Source organism: Passer domesticus, chromosome 5 (genome assembly GCF_036417665.1).
Source record: "Passer domesticus isolate bPasDom1 chromosome 5, bPasDom1.hap1, whole genome shotgun sequence".
Classification (NCBI taxonomy): Eukaryota; Metazoa; Chordata; class Aves; order Passeriformes; family Passeridae; genus Passer; species Passer domesticus.
In genome coordinates this window covers 47549536-47574135 of record NC_087478.1, presented here as the reverse complement: position 1 = coordinate 47574135, position 24600 = coordinate 47549536, and the positions used below count along the sequence as shown (strand labels likewise).

General features: G+C 43.4%; 1 protein-coding gene and 1 long non-coding RNA gene across 2 annotated transcripts in view; one reads left to right on the top strand and one right to left on the bottom strand.

Moving 5' to 3' along the window:
* EP300 (E1A binding protein p300) overlaps nt 1-17528 on the top strand; it is a 61997-nt gene extending 44469 nt beyond the window's left edge. Inside the window, exons 21-31 of the mRNA XM_064420122.1 lie at nt 1992-2048; nt 3447-3524; nt 4559-4626; nt 5273-5423; nt 5964-6110; nt 7178-7291; nt 8923-9088; nt 9710-9874; nt 11849-12010; nt 12503-12784; nt 14125-17528. Coding sequence (XP_064276192.1) covers nt 1992-2048; nt 3447-3524; nt 4559-4626; nt 5273-5423; nt 5964-6110; nt 7178-7291; nt 8923-9088; nt 9710-9874; nt 11849-12010; nt 12503-12784; nt 14125-16347 — 3613 coding nt within the window. The 3' untranslated portion in view covers nt 16348-17528. The remainder of the gene's footprint in view (nt 1-1991; nt 2049-3446; nt 3525-4558; nt 4627-5272; nt 5424-5963; nt 6111-7177; nt 7292-8922; nt 9089-9709; nt 9875-11848; nt 12011-12502; nt 12785-14124) is intronic.
* On the bottom strand, nt 17169-24559 carry LOC135300563 (uncharacterized). Its single transcript, XR_010362370.1, has 3 exons — nt 24281-24559; nt 24032-24126; nt 17169-20076 (listed from the first exon to the last, which is right to left on the bottom strand). It is a non-coding gene; the product is annotated as an uncharacterized LOC135300563 (long non-coding RNA).
* Between the last annotated feature and the right edge of the window lie 41 nt (nt 24560-24600).

Below are 24600 nucleotides of genomic sequence, written 5' to 3'. Positions count from 1 at the left end.
GGACTTGTGCTTGTCTTTTAAACCTGGATGGACTGAACTAGTGAAAAATAAGCACTTAGTGCTTAAAATTGCAACTGTACCAATAGAAAGGAAAGAAGAAAGTGGCTTTTTCCCTGAAAAAAAAAAAGTGGAAGTATTCTACTGCAGAAAAATAACCATGCCTGCAGGCAAGCATGTGACAGACATAGCTTGAAATATGAAATGTACCATTTTCTTTATACCCTAGCTATGCCATTAAACTTGTATTCAACATCAGGTTGTTTTTCATCCAAACCAGAAACAGGCAACCTCCTTTTGCCATACAGATATTTCACTACAGGAATGCCATCTGCCTATGAGAAATGCTATGCAGTAGTTGAGGACACAATAAAAGGCTGTGCTTAGATTTTACCATGTTAGTGGCAAAGTGTTGTCACAGTCTCTCATTTTGCTGTATCCTCCTCATACCCCCCCTCAAAAAGATCTTGAAACAGATTTTTTTGAGGATAAGGAAGTCCTTGAGGGACAAATGAGAGCCAAGCAGTTACTCTTTGAGCTATTCAAGAAATCCCTTTGGAGGAAGGCAGTGCAACAACCCTGCAGGTTGGCATGAGGAATTCAGAAAAAAGTCTAAAGCCAGAGGGAGAGTTGTTCAAGTTGGTAATTGGACAAACTGAGTTAACTTTCATTTGGAACCAAATCCTGGATGCACTAATCGATGCATACAGAACAGTACTGGAAATATTTGTTTGGGCTTGGGATGATGTACTGAAAGAGGGGAGATTAAGCTTAGATACAAGGAAGTTCTTCACCATGAAGGTGGTGAGGTACTGGAACAGATGGCACAAAGAAGTTCTGGATGCCCCATCACTGGAAGTGTTAAAGGACAGGTTGGATGGAACTTTGAGCTACTTGCTCTAGTGGATGGTGTTCCTGACAGTGGCAGGGGGTGATGATCTCTTAAGGTCCCTGCCAGCCCAAACCATCCTAGGATTCTGTGACCTACCTTTCTGGAAGGAAAAAGGAAGAAATAATGTTGTGTGCTGGTCAGTACAATGGGCCATTTCATGTCCCTGTGGATCAATGGATTGCTATTCTAGTAGAAGCAAAGATCCAAAATTTATTCAATATAGAGTCATAGAGTACATACATAATAGGAATATACATGGTGGGTCCTGTTTAAGTTACATGCACCATATTATAAGAATAATTTGAGGTAATTGAGATATTTAACTTCATTATTTATTTTATAAGGAACTTCAAGTATTCTGCAGGTGGCATGATTCAGAATAAATACTGAAATAAGAGGAGATAGGAAGGTTAATTAATCTCATGCAAGTTGGAGTGAGTCTGTCCTTGCTTCTCAGGGAGGGACATATTGATCTTTTCATGTTATGCAGAACATTCTTTGGAGTAAATTCTCACTGATTTGAGTATTGTATGTTCTGAATCAGGATGTTTAAAAATTCTGTCAAAAAGTTGAAATTTTAGGCCTTGAAAGTGATGTAGAGAAGGTGGAAATAATGTATAGTAGTGGCTGGGCTGGGGTTGCGGGGTTTGGAAGCTGAAATTTATCCTTTGAAGTTGATGTAGGAGGAGGGCTAGGGGAATCTGAAAGAAGATAACCTACCTTTCTCAGTAATCAAAGATAATTGGAATTCTGCCTACAGAATTCGAGTGGCATATCAAGTAGTCTTTTCACCATTAAATACTGATCAGACCTATCCAAAACTTGCCTTGTCAGCAAGCTTTAATATTCATCCTGTAGTAAAACTGAATAAGGGAACAATTTTGCTCTCTACAAGAGAAAAATTTTTTCCACAGACAAAGTGGAGTGGCATACACTTCAGTTGTCTGTCACTGTGTAAAATATAATTACTTTCCTTGTAGTGCCAGTGAGTGTATAAAACCTCTGCTTGTAAGTTTTGTCTTGGTTTGTGGATAGGTGTGGTATTGCATGAATGTTTGTTGTCTTGTGTTAAAACTGAGTTTTATTGCCTGTTTCTCCATAGCACAATAAACAAAGAACAGTTTTCAAAAAGGAAAAATGATACACTGGATCCTGAGCTGTAAGTATTGCTGTCACTCTTTGAATGATCTTCATTTTATTATAAATACTTTGTAAGATACATGTTATTAATTCACCATCTGCTTTGTCTCTGAATGCTTTCAATTTCATGTAGCTCTGTTAGTTGGTAGGGGCTGCTCAGTAATCAGCAGATCTGGCATTCAGTGCTGAGAACACAAACCACTGTGGCTGTGCTTGAGAAACACTGACTCTGGATGTATGGGCTGAAATGACTCCATTTTGTTGTCTTGCATGTAGATTCAACAGAAGGATGAGTGCAGATAGCTTTGTTTTGAAACTTTGTTGTGGTGAATGGTCAAGTCTCAGAACTGATTTGAGTCATTTGGCAGTAGCTCTTAGTGCTGTTGCTGTTTCTAGTTGCTGCATTTTACAGGCAGCTGTAGTAGAAGGAAAAGTTGCTCTATTTTGAATCAGCCAGTTATTCTGTACTGCTCTGAAAGCAGAACTGCAGTCAATCAGTAACATTAAGATGATGGTGACTCAGCTGCTTTTCTTGATATTCCTGAGCAGTTTTTTTGAAGCTGCTTTACAGGGTCCTGCATCATGCACCTATGCTGCTATTTTGCAGACTTTATCTCAGTTCTCAAATGAATGAGGAAAAAGGATATTTATTGTTCCCACACCCTCCTTCTAAAGGCACAAGGGTCAGCCAGTTCTTGTGTTTTACGAGGGCTGTGGGAAGGAGAGAATAGTAGCTTGATTCATAACTTTTCTTTCCCTTTGTTAAAGTGTAGATAGTATATAAGGCTAACTTACAGTGTGATACCACATGCTCTACATAGACTACAACTATTCATTCAAAGTCTCAAACTTTTAGACAGGCATGTTCAAAAGGAGTCAATACCTGAAGCAGCCTTTGGTATTCTGGTTTATTATATTAACCAACATCTGAGAACTAAACCATGTGATGTATCTCAGTTGTCCTTAAATCTCTCCTAATTTTCTAAAGGTGACTTCAGTATTTGCTTCTGGTTCTTCCTTCCCACCTTTCTGCAGTGTATTTGCAATATACCCCAGGGTTCAAGCATAATAGGGCAGATTAACAGTCAAGTATTTCACCTGGTTCTTTCTTTCCTCTACTCTTTATAGCAACAAGCTTACAGATTTTATCCTTAAAAGGGCTTCACTTGAAAAAAAATTAGTGGATGGTGGTAAGACAAGCAAATGGTAACAAAGTGTCACTGCATAGTCTACCTGACTTGAGCTGGCAGGTTCTTAATTTGTTCTTAAGGCTGTTCTCAGCATAGATGTTCCCTCTGTGTTAAATAGACTCCAAAACCTAAATGCTAGAAGTGCTCTAATGAAATACTACAAAATGCACAAGCAAGCAATGATACTACTAACCTGTGCTTCCCTTTGCCTTTTTTGCCTTGTACAGATTTGTTGAATGTATAGAGTGTGGAAGAAAAATGCACCAGATCTGTGTTCTTCATAATGAGATCATCTGGCCTTCTGGGTGAGGAATTTCTCCTTATTAAGTAGATGGCATGTTCACTATTTGGTGGAGCTCATACATAAACTTCCTTATATTGGTTATATTTAAAAGACTGTTTAATGGAAGAAGCTACATTCCCTGAAAATTTTATACAATCTATAGGGTAATACCAAATTTAGACAGTATATCTTACAGTGTTGTGTGTCAAGTTTTCTAATCTTTAATGTTTCCAATGTTGCTTTGTGTGGAAAAGAGCATTTCAGCCTTTTATGTTTAGAGATGCTAGCTCTTGATGAAAAGATGTTTTTAGTTCTGGTAACAGTTTCAGACTGATCTGATTTCTGTACAAATCATACTGCTTCATCATCTTCAAAAAATTTTGTAACAAGGATTTAACAGGTGAATCAGCTTTTTTGACCTCAGTGATCAGATTACATTTAAATTTAAAAAATACAGTTATCTTTAGATGCTCCATGGTTCTTGATCAACATGTGTTTTCTTCTGGTTGATTTAAAAACTTTTAAAATAATGATGAATTATATGTTGATTAAGTTTTATAACAGCTTAAATGTCCCATTTCTTGTCCAAAGAGTGTCAGTTTAGCATTCTGTTGTCCCATCCTCATTGCTGCAGAAGAGGGTGGATGTTCTTTAAGTGAAGAAGAATCACAGAATCATTTCAGTTTACAGTGTATTTGGGCATTTAGAAAAAAAATCAGCCTTATGCTTGGTGTTGTGGTGTCTTATCATCAGAGACAGCAGTTTGAGCCTATTTGCACCAAGAATACTTTGAGCTGATATTGTCAGACCTGCCAATGGAGACTTCCCTGGGCTTCCCAGTGGTGATGTGAGCAACTGATAGGGCGTAAAGCACCTGGAGCTTAGATCCTCCTCTGCAGCTCTGAAACAGCTGGCTGTTCTTTGTGCTTTTATTTCAAATTTCAGTTAAGGTCTTTTCCAGATCAGATAAGACCTGGTGAAAGATTTTGCTTCTAATAGTAGGATGCTAGAGAACTTGGTGGTCTGACTTCACTTTGTGTTTTGTTTTTGGTTCAGCTTCGTCTGTGACGGCTGCCTAAAGAAAACAGGACGAACCAGGAAAGAGAACAAATTCTCTGCTAAAAGTAAGATTCTGACACTTGCACCAAAAAATTTAAATAATATGTTAAGGATGGGGAAGAGGTAGCTTTTGTGCTTGTGTTTTAAGTTTTTTAAGAGCTCAAGGAGGATACTTTCAGTCAATTTTGACCATCAATTCTGTAGTGTTCAGAGTGTTTGCTCTCACAGGTGGTAGTGTTAGTTAACATTATGTTTTAGAGGGCTAACAAACTGTTTTAGAGCACTTCTATTATTGAAAAATATTATTTTGGTAAATGGAGATACTAACTTGGCTAGTATGGCTTTATAGACAGAATATAGTTTCAAATGCAATGTCTGCTTGTGAAGATGTGTCTGAAAGCAGTGTTTTGTAATCCAGTTTAAGTAATTAATAACATCTGTTCAGGAGAAACCTTAATTGTGATTGACAAGATAGAAATTGGGTTGAAATACAGATTCATTATTCAATTAAAAAATGTATAAGCATAAATGTGCCTGCAGGGGAAAAGCAGCTCACCCCATCTAGAAGTGGTAGGGTTTAAAGATAAAGTTTTAATTTATGTTAGCATAGTGCATGTGTTAAAAGTAATTTTTCATCTAACATCTGAGTGAGAAATCACATATGAACAGTTCAGTTTTGTATACGTTTAGAGCTGTATTTTCCTCTTGCAGGATTACCAGCTACAAGACTTGGTACCTTCCTGGAGAACAGAGTCAATGATTTCCTAAGACGACAGAATCACCCTGAGGCAGGAGAGGTCACAGTTAGGGTGGTGCACGCATCTGACAAAACTGTCGAAGTAAAACCAGGAATGAAAGCAAGGTATGCTCGTTTCTAATTTTGCTTTCTTTTTGTGGAAGTGGGAGCTGTTTGCACTTACATGATACACTTGATTAAGTAAAATAATTTGGGTTGGAAAATAGTTCTAAGCTTGAGTCTAACTGTTACCCTAGCAATGCCAAGGCCACTGCTAAATCATGTCTCCAAGTGCTAAATCTACACATCTTCTAAATATCTCCAGGGATGGTGACTCAAACACTTCCCTGGGTAGCCTGTTTCAATACTTGACAATCTTTTTAATGGAGAACTTTTTTCAAATATGCAGTCAAAAAACTTTTGTGTTCAAAACCTCATCACCAGCCAAGTAGTGACAAACAGGTGTTCCAGCAGCATAATAATTTTTTGTCTTTTTCACAGTAAAAAGTGGGTGCCTCATATTTGAGTAGTCTGTAAACATTTAACTTTCAAATGGCACTAAAATTACACCTAGAGTAACCCTCATCTTTGTTGCTTTCACCTAGTAACATGCAGTCTCTGATATGTGAATATATTTGGTATTCCACTTCACCCTCTGGTCTGCAGGTTCGTAGACAGTGGAGAGATGGCAGAGTCTTTCCCGTACCGAACAAAAGCGCTTTTTGCCTTTGAGGAGATTGATGGTGTGGACTTGTGCTTCTTTGGGATGCACGTGCAGGAGTATGGCTCAGACTGCCCTCCACCCAATCAAAGGTGAGGAACCCCACGAAAGTCTGTTTGACCTTGATATTGGATTTTACCAGTATTACTGAACGGGACTGCCCTGGCTTGCCTGGTCCCAGCTGCTGAGCCAAACACATCACCTGTGGAGTTTTGCACCCCAGAGAGCTCCGGCTCGCTGTGAGTCGCTGCTGAGCACGTGGGGACAAGTCCAGGCATGTCTGAGCTCCAGTGCTTACGGCTGGAGCTTGTTGGTAGAAGAGGGTCACTCCTCAGGCCTCCCTGAGCTGGAGAAACCTTTTAAAGGTGATGGTGAAGGAAGGAGTGGGTCCTCCTGGAGAGTTTAATCCAGAGTTTTTATTCTGGGCCGCATGGCCTCTGAGTCCAGGAACAGCTCCACAAGAACCCTGGGCCCATGGTGTGCTCCCCTTTTAACTGGGAGAGGGGCAGGGGAGGGAGCACAGGGAGCACCAACCAGGCACAGGGGGAGGGGGTCTCAGGTGAGAGGGACACCTGGGTGGGCCAAGGGCCCCCAGGGGGTGGAGAGCATCCTTTGAACCTGCCCATCACTCCATGCTCCCTTGGAATTTCTGGGTTGATAGACTGTGCCCAGCAGGAGTCAAGGTGGGGGAAAGGAGAGGTGATTGACACACCACCTGGGGAAGGAAACTTCAGGGGAGGGACCGGGGAAATTGAGGCTTGGTACTCTCTTCTTTGGATGAACCTCCTGTAGTTCTGTATAGAGCTTCTCTTGTTGCTTACGTGAGACCCTTAGTGCTGTTAGGTTGTAGAAACAAAGTAGCTCCTGTAATGTTAGAGTTGTTTCTTACTGGGGATGCTGGCTGGAAGACAGTGTTGCCTTAAGGATCCCCTTTCTGTGTTTTCAAGGAAGGGGTTGAATAGTTTTAGGGAGATGAAGCTAGGATATCAAAAGAAGGCCAAGTTTCTGGAGGTAAATTAGGATCAGAGGCTTTGCAGATTGCTGATGTAATGGATGCTTCAGATGTATAAAATAGCATTAATAAACTTGTAGAATTACTTCAAAATCTCTCCTCTTTCTCATGCTTTTTTCCGGTTTTTTGTTTGGTTTTTTTTTTTAGGCGAGTGTATATATCTTACCTTGACAGTGTTCATTTCTTCCGCCCTAAATGCTTGAGGACTGCTGTCTACCATGAAATACTAATTGGATATCTAGAATATGTTAAGAAACTAGGGTAAGTATCTTATAACATTTTCTTCTGTACAGCATTTGTGCTGAGTAGTTCTTGCTGCAAATTAAATTACTACATCTGTAGTAAAGAATATGGTGCCTGTCAACTTGTGATAGAATGACTTGACAACAACTGTGTACAGTCAAAAAGGGGAAGAGAAGAAGGGATTGCAGGCTTTTTAGAGGAGGCCTCTGCTTCAGCTATTTTTGTTTCCAAATTTATGTGAAACTTTCTTAAGTCTAAGTAGAAACAGGGAGCCCCTTCTCCAGTCCATAAAATGTTGTTGTCATTTTGTAATGCCATGGCTTTAATTAGGTCATTCCTTTGGGCAAGTAAGTTCTACCCTTGTTTATAAGGAAAAGTTGTGTGTTTTGTCTGTACTGGTTAACTCTGTAACAGTTGTATAAGGCCACTAAAAAATCTTGAGTAGTTGAAAATGTGAGAAACTGAAGAGTTAGGAAAGAAAGAAGAAAATATACTTGGACAGCACAGAAGAACACAGAGCAACTGCAGTAACAAGAAAGGTGGAAATTAAATTACCATGATTACTGAAGTATAAAGGCCAGTGAAGTAAATAAACATCACTCTATTGTCAAGGTACCTAGTGCAGGTTAATGAAGTTATTTGTGGAGAAATTGTTAGGGACTATGTTTAAAGCAGTTGATGAGAAAAGTTAGGGGAATTGAAATGGAGCTAAGCAGTACTGTCTTCATGCATGTACCTCAGTGAGGTGGTGTGTTCTTTATTACTTCAAAAGCATAGATTAGGCTTCTTTCTGCTTTTTTTATTGTCTATTTTCTAATCTGTGAACCTGTACATTTGCTGCATAGAGCTGAAGCCTTAGCTTTACTTAATGCTATTTTCTGTGCTAATGGGTAACATCACGTTCTCATTTTGGGAGAACAGTCTTGGTCTTGCAGTATCATCTCTCCAATCTCAGGCAGAAGGAATAGGAACTGACTGCAACTCCCAGGGTTTGGGGAGGGTTCTGCAGAGCTGTTTCTCAACAGGGCAAGGATGGTTATTTTTCTCCAACTGATTATTCCTCCTACTAGACTTCACTTCAAACACTAATAGAGAAGAAATGAGGATAAAGAAGTGATCTTAGGTGTTAAATGTGCTGCAGCTGCTACTAATTGGCTGTCACCTATTTTAATAGCACTCTAGATTATGTACCCAATACCACAATTTGGCAGTGCCTGTTTATTCCCAGATATAATTCTAAAACTTTTTTAAACTGATTCTCAAAACCCAGTGGATTTACATTAGAAAAGTGAATGCTATCTTTAAGTAAATCTGTTTTTAAAATGTTTTTAGATAAAGTATTACTGCTCTGTCTCAAGATTTCACTGCTGAAATAGCTAGACTCAATCTTTCTCCCATTCGTTAATTGGGAGATAGTAGTTGCAGGTTTGTGTCAAGCTTTGTTTTTTATGTAGGCTGTAAAATGTGCACCCTTTACGTATAAGTGCTCCATATCTAGCTCTGGATTTTAGAAAATTAGTGAAAAGATGGAAATGTTAGGTCGGGAAGAGCTGCCAGCCTCGGTGGTGGTGCCACCTGGTGCCAGAGGGGAGAGCGCGCGCGAGTCATTGTCAGCGCCCGCACGAGCCGGTTTTGTCTGACCACGGCAGGTATACTACTGGACACATCTGGGCGTGCCCGCCCAGCGAAGGAGATGACTACATCTTCCACTGCCATCCTCCTGACCAAAAGATACCCAAACCCAAGCGACTGCAAGAGTGGTACAAAAAGATGCTGGACAAGTCTGTGTCAGAGCGCATCGTCCATGATTACAAGGTGTGTTACGTGTGTGCTTGGGGGAGATTGGTCAATCTTGCCTTGATTTCTTCTGTGCCTTATGCATTGTGCCTGATTCTTTGTGTTTACTGCATTAATTTTAAGTGAATTGAGCACCAAAAGTGTAGAGTTAAAACATACTCTCTTCAAAACATGTAGCTTCTGAAATGGTTCCTTAGAACAAGCTAAATTCTTGAGGAATACTGTAAAAGAGCCAAAGAACATATATGGAGTCTTAAAGTGTCTTGTGTTAGATCAAATTGCAGGGTTAGGATGCTAATGCAGTTAGAAGTATGTAAAATCTTTGGAATTATAAGGATTTAAATGAATGTTGAGATTATGGTGATTACATTGTCCCAGTTGGTAAGAATACATATTGAAGTCTAGCACACAGTAATGATTTCTTTCTTCTGAGTGGGAATGTTTGAATTGTATTTGACAAACTGTAATGGATACATTGTTAAATTTGCACTTCGAATGTGTTCTCGTAAAATGAATTATAATATTAAGCTTTCGTTTGTTTAGTCTGCTGGTGCATTTTCTTGTCACTCATTGAGAATGTTGCCTTCCCTTATGTGACTTGTAATAGTGATAACCAAAAGTGTGCTTGCTCTCTTTTAGGATATATTTAAGCAGGCAACAGAAGACCGTCTGACAAGTGCAAAGGAGCTCCCTTACTTTGAAGGGGACTTCTGGCCTAATGTTCTGGAGGAGAGCATTAAGGAGCTAGAGCAAGAGGAAGAAGAACGGAAGAGAGAAGAAAACACTAGTAATGAAAGCACAGATGTAAGGATGCTTCTGCTTTTCATGAGCTAATGTAAAAGTTCTGATTAGATAAGGCTAATTATTAAAAAAAGAGGTGCAAGACACTTTGGTTAACTGGGGGTTTCACTTTTCACTCTAAAATACATTTCCACTTTACAATTTATAAATTAGAGCTAGTAAAATACCACTAGGGTACATCTGGATGAACAGCAGGTGTTCATATGGCTATGAACTATCTAATTACCAAAGGCAATTTTGTTGAAACAGCTGCTGGTTGAATATTTTGTTGCTGAAATCCAGTTGTTATCAATGATCATGTTGCCACCTCAGTCTGATTTGGAAATTTTTTCCTTAAGCATTAGCTTTCAAATAGTGGCTCACTCTTTTCTTTCTAACTTAGATGATATAACACCAATCTTAGCAGAAAGTAATGGAATGCTGTGAGTTAGTACTTGACTCTCAATAGGTTTGTTTAGTAGCTTTAAGGCATCGATGATCTGAAGCACAAATTACTGCAGAACTGTTGTTGGGCTACTTTAAACTAGAGAAATTTCTTGCTGGTGTCTTGTGCAATTTTTTTTGAGAATCAAGTTCAACAAAAAAACCCTCAAAAATAAAAGAGATGCCTCTTAATTCAACAATAAGTTTGAAAGTGAACAGATGCAGAATTTATGCATCTGCCTGTCCTTGGATGCTCTGAACTTTCATGGAAGAAGTGGTCAGTCTAGGATAGGGTTAGTAGTTTTGCTCATGCAGTAGTACTTGTTAGTTAACTCTTTAAACACTGCTACTTTGTCACCTTATCAGGTACTAGATTTGGGGGGGGGAATTAGAATTTTTTTGCTGGAAGATCTTTGGATCAAAAAAAGTTAGGTTTAATGCTACAATGAAAAATTGTGATTCTGCTGTGCTGCTCTTTGCAATACCTTCTTTCAAGGACTTTGATTAAACAAAGTGCAGGATATCAAATTTGCATTAAGTAGCATCTTTCGTAGGAAGGTATTGTTTGCTTTCCACAAGGTCCTCATCTTCTAATTTACCCAGAAACCACTTGTGAAGAATGATTGAGCTCTCTGTGTGAGATTGGTCAATATTTAGTTGAGCCTTCACAGCAGTTTGGCCCCAAACTCCTGACGCAGGGCCAGCTTGCAGTATGTTACTATTTAACTTATTATTGTTACAAATATTTTGAACTCTTTATTGATCCTATGTTTCATATTTGAAGATGGGGCAATAATAAACTGTACTGTAAAGTGATGCAATAGTCATCCATATTCACTGGGAATTTCCATTCTGACAAGGTTCTTTTAAGCTTAGGAAAAATGCTTGTTTGGCTAACAATTACTTTGATCCTTGATCATCTTATGCTGTGGGGTTTTGAGGGGCTCTCTAAGCACCCCAGCGAGCAATAAACTGTTCACTGCTAACAGACTATAGTTGAAATCAAGCTGACCTGTTTTGTTTGAGTGTTGCAGAGTATGACAGGTGCATGCTAGAAGTTGCACTACTAATGCATACTGGACTCAGAATAACAGCTTCATACCAAAATCAGTTTGATGCAGTCTGTAAATCTGTCAGAGATGTAGCAAACTAAATCTAAGTGGTTTAAGTCTTTCTTACCTTTGTTTAGTACAATATCAATTGCAGTTTGCAGTTTTTACTTTTGAATTGCATTGAGAATTCATCTACTGAACCCCTTGGTGATTGTCCAGGAGTGTGTAGCTATAATGGACAAAAAGTTTCATTATATAATGTTTTGCTTGTAAATCCTGGGCATCTGTGCTTTTAATATTTTTTGGGGTATGTATTGCTGATCTTGATATCTTTTGGAGTAATTCTAATGGAGTTAATGTTTCTGGGAATCCTAGTATGTGTCTGCAGAGTAAATGAGTGTGAAGTGTGTTTTGTCCTGCAGTTATAGAATATGTAAAAATAATAAAATTGTGATGTGGTGTTGCTTAGCTATCTGACATAAAATGTCTTTAAAATTGCTAGGTGAGCAAGGGAGACAGCAAAAATGCCAAAAAGAAGAACAATAAGAAGACAAGTAAAAACAAGAGCAGCTTGAGTCGTGGCAATAAGAAGAAGCCTGGCATGCCCAATGTGTCCAATGATCTCTCCCAAAAGCTGTATGCCACTATGGAAAAGCACAAGGAGGTAAGAGTTGATTGAATGAGGAATTTTTTTACTTCAGTAAGGAGGTGTACAAAGCTTTGATACTTAAAACAGAGTCATGCCCTGTAAATTATACAGGTTTGGCTGGAGAATTGGCTGGCTCACCCAGACAGACCAGTACCAGTAAGTCTGGGTGCTCTTTGCTGCAAGGGCAGTGGGAATAAATGCAGCAGTGGGAATAAATGCAGCAGTGGGAATAAATGCAGCACAGTGCCTGTGCAGAACTTCCTAACAGTCTGGATTGCCACAGCAGTTCTGTTACTGTTCAGTGCAGTGCCCCTTTCCTATTTCTTCAGAGGAAAGTGAACCTGCAGGTCACCCAGAGGTCCGAGTTTTCCCAGGCCTCACAAGCACCTCACCTGTCAGCAGGTCATTCAGATGTTAGCTGATCCTGGAACCGTACACTCTGTAATGAGGTTTGGTGACCAAAACTTCTTGATAAGTGCTAACATATTAAGTCTTTTTATTTTTCAGGTCTTCTTTGTCATCCGTCTCATTGCTGGCCCTGCAGCCAACTCCCTGCCCCCCATCATTGAGCCTGACCCGCTCATTCCGTGTGACCTGATGGATGGGCGTGATGCTTTCCTAACCCTTGCTAGAGACAAGCACCTGGAGTTCTCCTCACTACGAAGGGCTCAGTGGTCAACCATGTGCATGCTGGTGGAACTGCACACCCAGAGCCAAGACCGCTTTGTTTACACCTGCAATGAGTGCAAGCATCACGTGGAGACCAGATGGCATTGCACTGTCTGTGAGGTATGTTTGGTGAAGTTCTCCCTGCTTCTGCCCCTGCATCTCTGTGCCCAGAGAGCTCTTTACCTCAACTGATTTCTCATTATTAACTGATGGAAAAATATCTGTGCAGCTCATCTGCTGGCAGTTCAGAAAGGAGGGAAAACATTTGCTATAACAAGTGGTTCTGCTGATGTGCTACTTGGTGTGATTTCTGCCTTGTGGAGAGCTGGAAGAGAGTGTTTTCTGTAGTTTACTTAAGGTGCTGCTGCCTAAGAAATTGGGAACTGTAGCCATGGCTTGAGCTGGAACGGTAGGATCAGCTGATTTTTCTGAAGAGCAATGCATACATTTTCCTTCCAGAGTCAGAAGTGTGGGGCAGCAGTATTTCTGTAAAGAGAGCTCTCTGTTGGTTTACTGGCACAGAGGTTTTGCTGTGCTGCAAGTCAGATCCCAGTACTCCTGTGTCTCCTCTACTCTGTTGTGTCTCTGTAGAATGCTGCAAACAGTATTTGTGTCTTCAGAAGTGTTTGCAAAACCAGTGTGTTTGAAGATCGAGTCCAGGGGTTTGGTTCAATGCCCACTGGAAGCTGGATTATCATTTTATCTGGCTTCTTAGTTTTCTAGCCTGCTGGAAGCAAATGACTGACTCAGATTCCATCCTAATTACAATTTGTTACTTCCATTTCCTCTGGATATATAATTTCCTCTGGTATATATATATATATATGTATGTATACATGCACACATGTGTGCTTTTAACTTCTTGGTATATACCAGGAAGTAAATTTTAATTTTCCTATGGTTTAGTCAATCCTAAGAACTTAGGTCTTTTTCTTAAATATTAATGATTGAACCCAAACTCATGTGCTGTTGCTTTCACAGAATGCATTCTGTTCTTACAGCACTCTGTTGTTTAACTCATATCTTCAAACTGAAAATGCAGCTTTCATTCTTTTTTTGAAAGCTGGTACCTCTTCTGCCACTCCTGCTCTCTTCTTTTGAAGTAGGAGCAGATGAGCAGCTATTTGTCCCCTCCCTATTTCTTCTCCTTTCCTGATGGGATTTTTCGGCCCAGCTGAATAATGGGTGACTTTCTAGCTCAGAGCCAACTTGTTTTTCAAGGTTTATATATTTGTGTAGCTTTCAGACACCTTTACACCCACACACTTTCCCTGGCTATAATTTGGATTTATTCCTTCTCTAGTACCTCCACATGACATGAAAGATTGAATTTTTCCCTAGAGCAACAATTTGCCTAGAACAGACTGGGAGTAATTTGTTGAGGTGGCAGGACATCATTTATTCATTTATTGTATGGAGTTTCAGGAACACTGATAACTCACCCTTTGTTGTCTTTTCAGGATTATGACCTGTGCATCACCTGCTATAACACTAAAAACCATGACCACAAGATGGAAAAATTAGGCCTCGGTCTTGATGACGAGAGCAACAACCAGCAGACAGCCACGACGCAGAGCCCCGGTGACTCCCGCCGCCTGAGCATCCAGCGCTGTATCCAGTCTCTGGTCCACGCCTGCCAGTGTCGCAATGCCAACTGCTCGCTGCCGTCCTGTCAGAAGATGAAACGGGTCGTCCAACACACCAAAGGCTGCAAACGCAAGACCAACGGAGGGTGCCCCATCTGCAAGCAACTCATCGCTCTCTGCTGCTACCACGCAAAGCACTGCCAGGAGAACAAGTGCCCCGTGCCCTTCTGCCTCAACATCAAACACAAGCTCCGTCAGCAGCAGCTGCAGCACCGCCTGCAGCAGGCGCAGATGCTGCGAAGGAGGATGGCGAGCATGCAGCGCACGGGCGTGGCGGGCCAGCAGCAAGGATTGCCCTCGCCCACGCCGGCCACGCCGACAACTCCGACGGGCCAGCAGCCCCCGACACCGCAAACCCCGCAACCCCAGCCTCCGCCCCAGCCCGTGTCACAGCCTCAGCCCGCACCTCCCAACAGCATGCCACCCTACACCATGCCAAGAACTCAGCCCCCCAGCGCTGTGTCCCAGGGCAAGGCAGGCGGCCAGGTGACGCCTCCGACTCCACCTCAGCCACCACAGCCACCAGTTCAGGGTCCTCCTCCGGCAGCAGTGGAAATGGCCATGCAGATCCAGCGGGCAGCAGAGACCCAGCGCCAGATGGCACAGGTTCAGATCTTCCAAAGGCCGATTCAGCACCAGATGCCCCAAATGCCACCGATGGGAATGAACCCTCCACAGATAGGCAGAGGTCCCGGTGGCCATATAGATCAAGGAATGGGGCCAGCAGGAATTCAGCAGCAGCCACCGTGGGTGCAGGGGGCCTTACCCCAAGCTCAGCTGCAGCCAGGAATGCAGAGGCCATCCATGATGTCAGTAGCTCAGCCAGGTCAGCCGATGAATATGGCCCCTCAGCCAGGGATGGGTCAGGTACCTGGCGCCGCTCAGCCCAAACAACCTCTGCCCCAGGCGGCCTTACAAAACCTACTGAGGACTCTCAGGTCTCCCAGCTCACCCATGCAGCAGCAGCAGGTGCTTAACATCCTTCACTCCAACCCTCAGCTGCTGGCTGCTTTCATCAAGCAGCGGGCGGCCAAGTACGCGGGCTCCCAGAACCCGCAGGGCATGGCGGGGCAGCCTGGCATCCCGCAGGGGCAGCCGGGGCTCCAGCCGCAGCAGGCCATGCAAGGGCAGCAGGGAGGGGTGCACCCCAACCCAGCCATGCAGAACATGAACCCCATGCAAGCAGGAGTGCAGAGACCCAGCATGCCCCAGCAGCAGCCGCAGCAGCAGCCGCAGCAGGCCATGGCTGGGATGAATCCTCAGGCGCAGCAGATGAATATGAATCACTCGGGGATGGCTCCCCAGTTCCGAGATCTCCTGATGAGACGGCACCAGATGATGGAGCAGCAGCGCCACCAGCAGCAGCAGCAGCAGGGAGCGGGACCGGCGCTGGGGCCAGGGATGGCCAACCACAACCAGTTTCAGCAGCCCCAGGGTGTCGGGTATCCCCAGCAGCAGCAGCAGCGAATGCAGCATCACATGCAGCAGATGCAGCAAGGAAACATGGGACAAATAAGCCAGCTTCCACAGGCCATGAGTGCAGAGACAGGAGCCAGTTTGCAACAGGCTTTCCAGCAAAGGCTGCTTCAGCAGCAGATGGGATCCCCAGCTCAGCCCAATCCTATGAGCCCCCAACAGCACATGCTCCCCAACCAGGCCCAGTCCCCGCACCTCCAGGGCCAGCAGCTCCCTTCATCGCTCACCAATCAAGTGCGTTCTCCACAGCCTGTACCCTCGCCGCGGCCCCAGTCCCAGCCCCCTCATTCCAGCCCATCCCCTCGGATGCAGCCTCAGCCTTCTCCACACCACGTCTCCCCGCAGACCAGCTCCCCACATCCAGGACTGGTAGCTGCCCAGGCTAACCCCATGGATCAAGGGCACTTTGCCAGCCCGGACCAGAGTGCAATGCTTTCCCAGCTTGCTAGCAATGCCGGCATGGCAGGCCTCCATGGTACAAGCGCCACGGAACTGGGGCTCAGCTCCGAGAACTCAGACTTGAATTCAAACCTTTCACAGAGTACACTAGACATACACTAGACACGTTGTAGCATTTTGGGAGCAAAAAAAAAAAAAAATTAAAAAACAAAGAAAATAAAAAAAAACTTATTTTCGCAAGACTTTTTGTACTGAAGACAAATTTTTTTGAATCTTTCTTAGCTAAAACGACATTTTTCCCTGGAACACATCTGAACTCTGCAGCAGTAGTTTGTGGTTTTAAAAGCAAACCGACAACGAACCTGAGGGACAGTAGAGTACAAAGAATATATTTTTGTTATGGCTGGAATCATAACCAGTCGTTTTTCTTGGCTTTTTTTTTTTCTCGTGTGCGTTGGGGAGGTTGGGGGAGTACGGTGGTCTTTTGGTTGTTCACCAAAGGATGCCCTGCTCGTACCTCCAATAGGTTTTATTTTTTTTTTAAATTAATGAAAATATGTAATATTGATAGTTATTATTTACTGAGGCAGATGGTAAACATTTTCCCTATTCTGGTTTTGATTCATGTCACTGCGAAAAAAACCACCACAAAAACAGAACAACAGAAAAACACAGGAGAACCTTTCCTAAAACCGGAGGACAAAAGGGGTTAATGTTGCTTTAAAACTACATTACATATATAAATATATATATATATAAAAAATAAATACCAATCTTTTCCTCTTTGGTTGGAAATATGTCAATTCTTTGAAAAATGTAAAAATATTAAATAACTCAGTCCCCTCCTGAAGTCTACTTTTGTCCTCCAAGAATTTTCTATACAAGAGTCTGAGCTTAAAAAAAACTTCAAGTATTAAAGTAATTTGTACATGTAGAGAGAAGACAACATTTTTGGAAATACACAGGGGCAGCTGCCAAATGGATGTAGTATATATATTGTGGTTTCTGTTTTCTTGAAAGAATTTTTTTTGTTATTTTTACATCTAACAAAGGAAAAAAAAAAACATAAAAAAGAGGGTAAGAAACAATTCCAACGGGATTATTTCAACCTGAGAAAAAGTCCCTGGGGTTTCTTCTTTATGCTTGCTTTCTCTCTCCCATGCCCCCTTCCCACCCTCTTCCATTTTCTGTAAAACTTGAAAATAGAAAGCAAAAAACCCTCAAATGTTGTATATCATGCAATTAAAGTTGGTTACTTATAAATAAGAACTTTCGATCACTGTATAGACTGTTAAAATTGATTTCTTATTACCTATTGTTAAATAAACTGTGTGAGACAGACAGCCTGTTTTTAATGTTTCCCTTCTCTCCCACATGTGTTGCTTGTTCTTAAAATGGTGGGGGTAGCGGAGTATGTGCTACTTCAAATGTTTGCTATCTAGACGTCGGAGAGCTATTTAATGTATATGACTGTTTTAAAATGCAAATCTCTAATAAGGGGTGTGGAGTAATAATTAGTCTTCTAAATGGACTCTTTTGGTACAACTCTACATTCGCGTTGTTCCCGGCATGTATCTTACCAAAGAAACGAGGTCTGACCTCAACAGTTGTGCCAGTCAGCTGTGCCCCGCCCTGCTCACACAGCCTGGGAGCAGCTGATCTTCAAAGGACCTATTTTGCATTTTGAAATGAGAACTATTTGTTTGGATATGTGATATTAAAAGATCCTATTTCACTTGGAGTATATTGTACGCCTTTTGGCACCGAAGCGTGAGCACGAGGTAAGCTTGTGTGGATGTCCTGCAGGCAGGTGCTGTACCAGGATGGTGTGTGGGTGCCAGTCACCCTGTGTCACATCTGGTGACCTGCTGGATGCAGAGGCATTCCCAAACAGAGGTGCTGTCACCATGGAGTGTGCTGGCAGTGACCCCAGCTGTGTGCTGCCCACAGCTGCGTTCACACAGAGTTAATCTGGTCATGTCGCGTGTTGTGCTCAAGCTGGTTGTGGTGGGTGTGGCTGGTTCACTGAGGGCTTCCCAAAATCCAGCCTTATGGTGTGCATGTGCATACAGTGCTGGCTGCCTAGGGAATAACTCACCACCAGGGCATTATGCATCTGGAAGACTCAGATGGGACCAGAGCACAACTGTGTAACGCCAGCTGTGTTGGGAACAGCAGATCCCAGACAGATAACACAAGCAAGCTGACCTCAGGAAAACTGCTCATGGAAGATGATGGAGGGGGTAAGTGCTAAATAAAAGTCATGGTGTATTACAATGTGAATGGATGTTAGAGATCTTCAAAAGTGGGAGTAAAATGCTTGGGTTTTGGATATAAACACAATTAGGACAATGCATCTTGTATTTAGAAAGGGGTTGGTGGCAAGCCTTCAGCAAGATGGTGGAAAACTTGTGGAAGGCTTAAGGAAAGCAGCCCTGGGCTTTGGTATTTGGCCTTGGTTAAACCTCATACTGCTCACCCCGGCACAGTGCAGACCAGCTCTGCACCAAGCCCACAATTACCCAGGTGCATTGGGAGGGACTGCTCCTGACCTAAAGGAGAGCAGAAAGCAAAAAAACCCCATGTATTGAAAGCCAGGACAGCAGCCTGGGATTGTTTAGATTTGCGCTCTGCACAATAAGCTCTCCTCTTCCTTCCCCGATATCAAGCAAAGCCTAGCTTTGCTTTCAGCCTTGGGAGACTTCTCAGGATGGAGCATAAAAAAAGTTCCTTTGACCACATACAGGCTAATGAAGTGAAAAGTGTGCCCAGCCTTCTGACTAACATGCTTTTAGTGGAAACAGGTTTCATTTGTGCCGCTGAGTTAGCACACAAACCGTGGTTAGAATTTCTCCTGACCTGCATCAAAGCATCTGAAGTGGGGAAGTCCTGGGACCTTGCAGAGCACACTACAGATCTTCAAATGCCAAAATAGACACTTGCTTGAAAGATGCTATGATGCATTCTATGTGACAGCACAGCTGCTCTGTCCCTCTTTGTAGGTGCTGACTGAGCCAAGTTCAGTTTTTGAGGCGATGTGGATGATCAATAGTCTAAAATTTGCATAAAGTTTATTTTCCTGAAATCCCTCTACTTCTGCTTTCCGTGGTTCTACTGGAGAACCAGAACCCACCATTTGGGGCACTACTATGGCTGTTTCAAGTAGTGGGAGGATTTCAGGGTGACAACAAAATTAGGGTGTCGTCTGTATCTTGCCATTCAGTTGTGTCCAAGTTAGGTTGTTTGACTCCTATTTATTAGACTCTTGGACCAGCAAAAAGAATTCATACCTGAAGTTCTAGCAATCCAGTCAGATATTGATTGTCCAGTTACAACAATGCTAATGGTTGTACTCAAATAATATGTAGTTCAGTGATGTAAACTTTGTAATGTCTGACCTTCCAACATCCCAGCTCCCTCAGCCTCTCCCCATCTGACAGAGGCTCTGGTCTTCTCATCACCGTGCTGCCCATTTGCTGGATTCACTGTGCCCATGTCTCTTGTACTGGGTAGCCCAAACACCAGATAATTGCACAAACCCAAGGCAATGTTGGGAGCAGTCACCTGGTCATTAGACAACTGTTGTAAGAGCAAAACGAGCTACAGCAGCTCCTGGCAGGCCAAGACAAGCCCAGGCAAAGCCTGACAGAGCCTCACATAAGGCAGAGCTTGTGGCCTCTTACCGGCAGTGGCAGCACCATGACAAGGCTGAGGTAGATGATGTGACAGTGACACCAATTCCAGCTTTTGTTTCATTTTTCCAGTATATGATACACAATTTCTCTGTAAGAAACTCCACCTCCTCTTTCCAAGATGGTCATTTTGCTGCTTCCAGTTTCAGCCAAACTCAAGGACTCCAGCCCATCCTCTCTGGGCAGTCTGGAACAGATCCTGTAGTGAAAGACAGCAGCAGTTAGAAGAGTCTGCTCCTAGTGACCAGTTCTGCCTAAGTGTGTGATGAGGCTTCCTACCCTAAAAATGAGCTTTAATTTGAAGACCAGCCACAGGGTGCTGTCTGGGGAATGTTTATTTTTACAAACTCTCTCAGCAGGTGCCTTCCTACGATACAACGCTGGGGTATCTGCCAGTTTGCCCAAGGAGCCATTTCTTCCCTCAGCTTGTCAAAGCAGATTGTGTGCCATAGATCCCAGCCTGAGACAGAGCCTAGCCTGGCCCCTGAACATGTGAAAGCACAACATGCTCCATCCACAGGGATTGCAGCAGCATCTGTGCTTGCTTTCTGGCTGGAGAGCTACTGAGCTGCTCTGTCAGCCTTGCTGGTGTGGCATGTGCATCAGCTTTGCCTGCCTGAGTGTGCTCTGGCATTTTGGTTTGCTCAAGCTGCTTCAGTTGCACTCCCTTAGAACAGGATCTTGGTTTCAACTCTCCAGGAAGGGATATGGGATGTTTGGAAGAGAAACCTGTTCTGTGACTGGTGCTGTGGGTAGCTGATGGGCCATCAGCCATGGCTCTGGTCTACTCTCCCTGTTGTAGGAGTGTGGTGGGTTTGGGGAGGGTGGAGAAATTACTGTTGGCACCATTGTCCCTCAGTCATCTTTAAAGCCCTTCCTAGCTCCTGGTGAAGGTGGCACAGCTCAGACTGTGGTTTTCCCCAGGTGTGCTGGCTGGTGGCAGGCTCTGGCATATCTTGGGAGCACATGTCAGCTGTAACCACAAGCACTGGCAGTGGGTATTTTGCTTCTCCTCGTGCCCTGCAGTCCCCAGGGCAATAGCAGGAATTGAAAGGTCATTACCAGAAGAAAGCTCTTTGCCAACCCTGATCTTTTAGCTGATAGTGCAGAGCTTCTGCTGCCCTGAAAAGCAAGGAGTCTTTCATTCTGTTTCCTCTTCACTTTTGCTTTTCGTGGGCTGTGCTGTCCCACAGCAGTGTGGCACTGGCCTGAACTCCCAGTACAATGCTGTGGTGACTGAACCTTTGGGAGCCAGGCAGTGGATATCCCACCAGGCCTGTTGATGGAAAGCCAGGGCGTGACCTGGGTCTGCCACCACCCACACTGCCAGGGCTTGTAACCACACGGCCTGAGTTACAGCCACCAGAAGTTAGAAATCCTAACTCATGAGTTAAAAAAAACAATTTAAAAAAAAGGGGAAAAGACCTCAGGTGCTCCTCTGTTTGCCTGCTGTTATCTCAGTTTGAGTTTGTAATGAAGGATTTCAAGCCTTTTGTTCTGTCAGGTGGGCCCAGTTCTCCTGTGTCACCACAAACAGTGAGAGAGAGCCCTTAACTGGGCCTTGGGAAAGGATATGTAAAGAGATTTCCACCTTGGTAAACTGCATATTCTGTGTCAGGCCTTGTGGATGGTGTAACATCTTCTGCCATTAGCTGGACTTACTGGTCCAGGCTGCCCTTTCTGCTGGGAAAGGTGACCTGGCAGGACATGGTGTGCCCCATGTCTTCCTTCAAAAGCTTGTAGAGGGATTGAGAGGCAGCACAGCTCAGCTCTCAAAAGCCAGATTTCTTGGGGGTCTGGGATGGGATAACCACTTCAAACTGAGATTTATTTCCTAGGCAGTTAACTCTTCCCTCTCCATGTCAGGATAGCCTTGAAAATGGCTGCAGCTTCTTTTTGGGATTTTGTTTTGGTTTTGGGGTTTTTGTTTGCTTGTTTGTTTGAGTTTTTTTTAAATTTGGACAAAAATTATTTACCGTTTCATTAGTATTTGTATGTAGAGTTGTGTTACATCTATTGACAGATTTAATGTGGTAGTAAAATAGCAAGGAAGGACAGGCTAACTTAGTATTTGTGCCCTTAACTGGGTTGCCTGTTGGGTCTGGGGTGGGATTATTTGTTCACTATACAAACTGTTTGATTACTATGTCCATTCTACAGTGTAACTTAGTGACAAGTGGCTGTAAATGTGGAAGAACATCAGTGTAGCATTAAGGATGATCCCACAAAGGTTTTCTGCAAGCTCCTCAGCCCCAGGAGAGAGATCTAGAAAACAGTAACTGCTCAAATCTGCCACCTGCAAGTAGGCTGTTGCCTGTTCTTACACAGTGCAGGACACCCCACTCTTCATTTCACAGTTACCTTGGTAAAATTAGTCTGCCAAAAGTTAAGCAGAATATTTTCTTCTATTATTCCATCTGTTTTCTTGTTGGATTTCCAAGCTCATCTACCCTATTTTCCTTTTTCAAAGCCAGTACCATGAATGTACAGCCAAGGCTTACATGTCTATAAATACTTTTTCTTCAAAATGGTTTCCTTCCCAGTGCTCATGACAAAAATTAAACCCTTCAAAGTCTTTTGGTTTTTCACAGTGTCAGCTGGGAGGAGCCTTACGGAAGCCATGTGCCACTTCCCACTGCACACAAGAATTTGGCAGGGCTGTAACCAAATGGCTGCCACTTAGTGCTGGAAGTGACAAAAGGCCCCTGCAGCACCAGGATTCTCATGAGCTCTTTGAAATAACAGAGTAGAAAACTGGAAAAGGAGGCTCCGGAGAAGCAGCAGATGAATTTATGAAGCCTGTGGACGTGGAACATGAGCATGGGTGAGAGGACAGTCCCAGGCCAAGCACAAAGAGCCAGTGAGACAAGGCTCCTCAGAGCAGTTGTGGTAATGAGGGACAGAGCAGATGCTGCAGCACAAGAGCTGAGTGCCTGAGGAAGCAGCCTGGCCCCCTGCCCTGCAGCCAGGGCTCCTTCTGTCATTGCACCTGACAGCAGCCCTTTGACACTGATCCTTCTAAAATTTTTATTGCAGATTATGTTAAATCCAAGAGCAAGCCCAGAACAGCAGTGGGGAAGGAGATGGGAAAAGTGAAGTCCAATCTAAGTGTTGGGTTTTAGCTACCTGAGATTGTCAGTGCTGTTCTCTCCCTAAAGGAAGGAGTTGGCTTTACAGAACTATTATGATTATTGTTACATAACAGTCTTTATTATTGAAAAGAACATAAGTATTCCTCAATCAAGCTGAACTTGAGTCACATTAGAATTAATTTATTTAAGTACTATTTTTTATTGAAAAGGCTTATTTAGAACTGCAATGAAAAACAAACAGCTGTGGTGTGGGGGACTGCCTTTTAAGCTTGTTCTGTGTCAACGCAGGACTTGTTTCTACTGAAGCCTTCAAGAAGCCTTGAGTGAGCCAAGGCAGCAGTGCTGCTTGCTCCACTCTGGGAAGGGAGCAGGGGATGCACACCAGTTACAGCTCACAATGTGTTCCGTGAAAGATCATTGCAGTAGAAAGACTTAATGAGCCTTTAATTTTGGATTGTGTCTTTTCTGGAAAGAGCTTTGCTGTCTGCCAGGCCGTGCAATGTCTAGCAGCATTTACAAGGGAACAACAGTCATTATGATTTATTTCATTATTAGCTATATTATTTTACAGCAATTTTCTATTTTTGACGCTGCTGGAGGACTGTTTGGAAAACCCCAAAGTGGAGGATCCCTGATGCTATGGAAATTTGCTGATCCAGTTGCAGACTGGCTTTGCCAGCTCCCCAACACTGCCCCTCTGTAATTAGGCTGTGACCACTACCCTGGATTCTCAGTGTTTCATATGGATGGTGACACTCCTTTGTGTTTATATCAACAGGCTGTAGCCTCATGTCAGAGCCTTTGGATTGTCTGGAAGAGCAATTCCAAAGGTGAGCCTTTGGGATGACCCTTTTTCATGCTGCTTTATTCCACCTGCAGCTAAGAGTGTACAGTTGTGCTTCACACATTATTCGTTCAGCCACTCACTACAAAACCCATACAGGCTAGGAATGATCAGTACAGCCCTTTTTTCTTTACTTTTTCTTTTTTTCCTCCTGCAACGTCAACACAGTGACAACAAAATAAAAAGGGTGGAAAATAGAACTGCCTCCAGGGGCTTACCTTTACATAAGCTTCTTGGCAGGCTGGTAGAGCTGGGGTTGTTCAGCCTGGAGAAGAGAAGGCTCTGGAGAGACCTCACTGCAGCCTTCCAGTACCTGGAGGGGGATCATAAAAAGGAGGAAGATGGACAGGGGAATTATAAAAAGGAAGGTGGACTTTTCATGTGAGCAGGCAGTGACAGAACAAGGGGTAGTGGTTTTAGACTGAATGAGGGCAGACTGAGGTTAGATACAGGACAAAATTCTTTACTGTGAGGGTGGCGAGGCACTGGCACAGGCTGCACAGAGAAACTGTGGATGTTCCATCCCAGGGAGCGTTCAAGGCCACGCTGGATTGGGCTCTGGCCAACCTGCTCTAGTGAAAAGTGACCCTGCCCTCCGCAGGGGGTTCAAACTGGATGATCTTTAGGGTACCGTCCAATCCAAGCCATTCTGGGACCGAGTGGCTAATCCCGAACCAGCAGCAAGAACGGACCCGTGGACACGGCACCGGGGCCCGGCCTGTTCCTGGGCGGGACCGCCGCCAGGCGCCATGGCCGCGGGAAAAGAACTACAGCTCCCGTCGTGCCC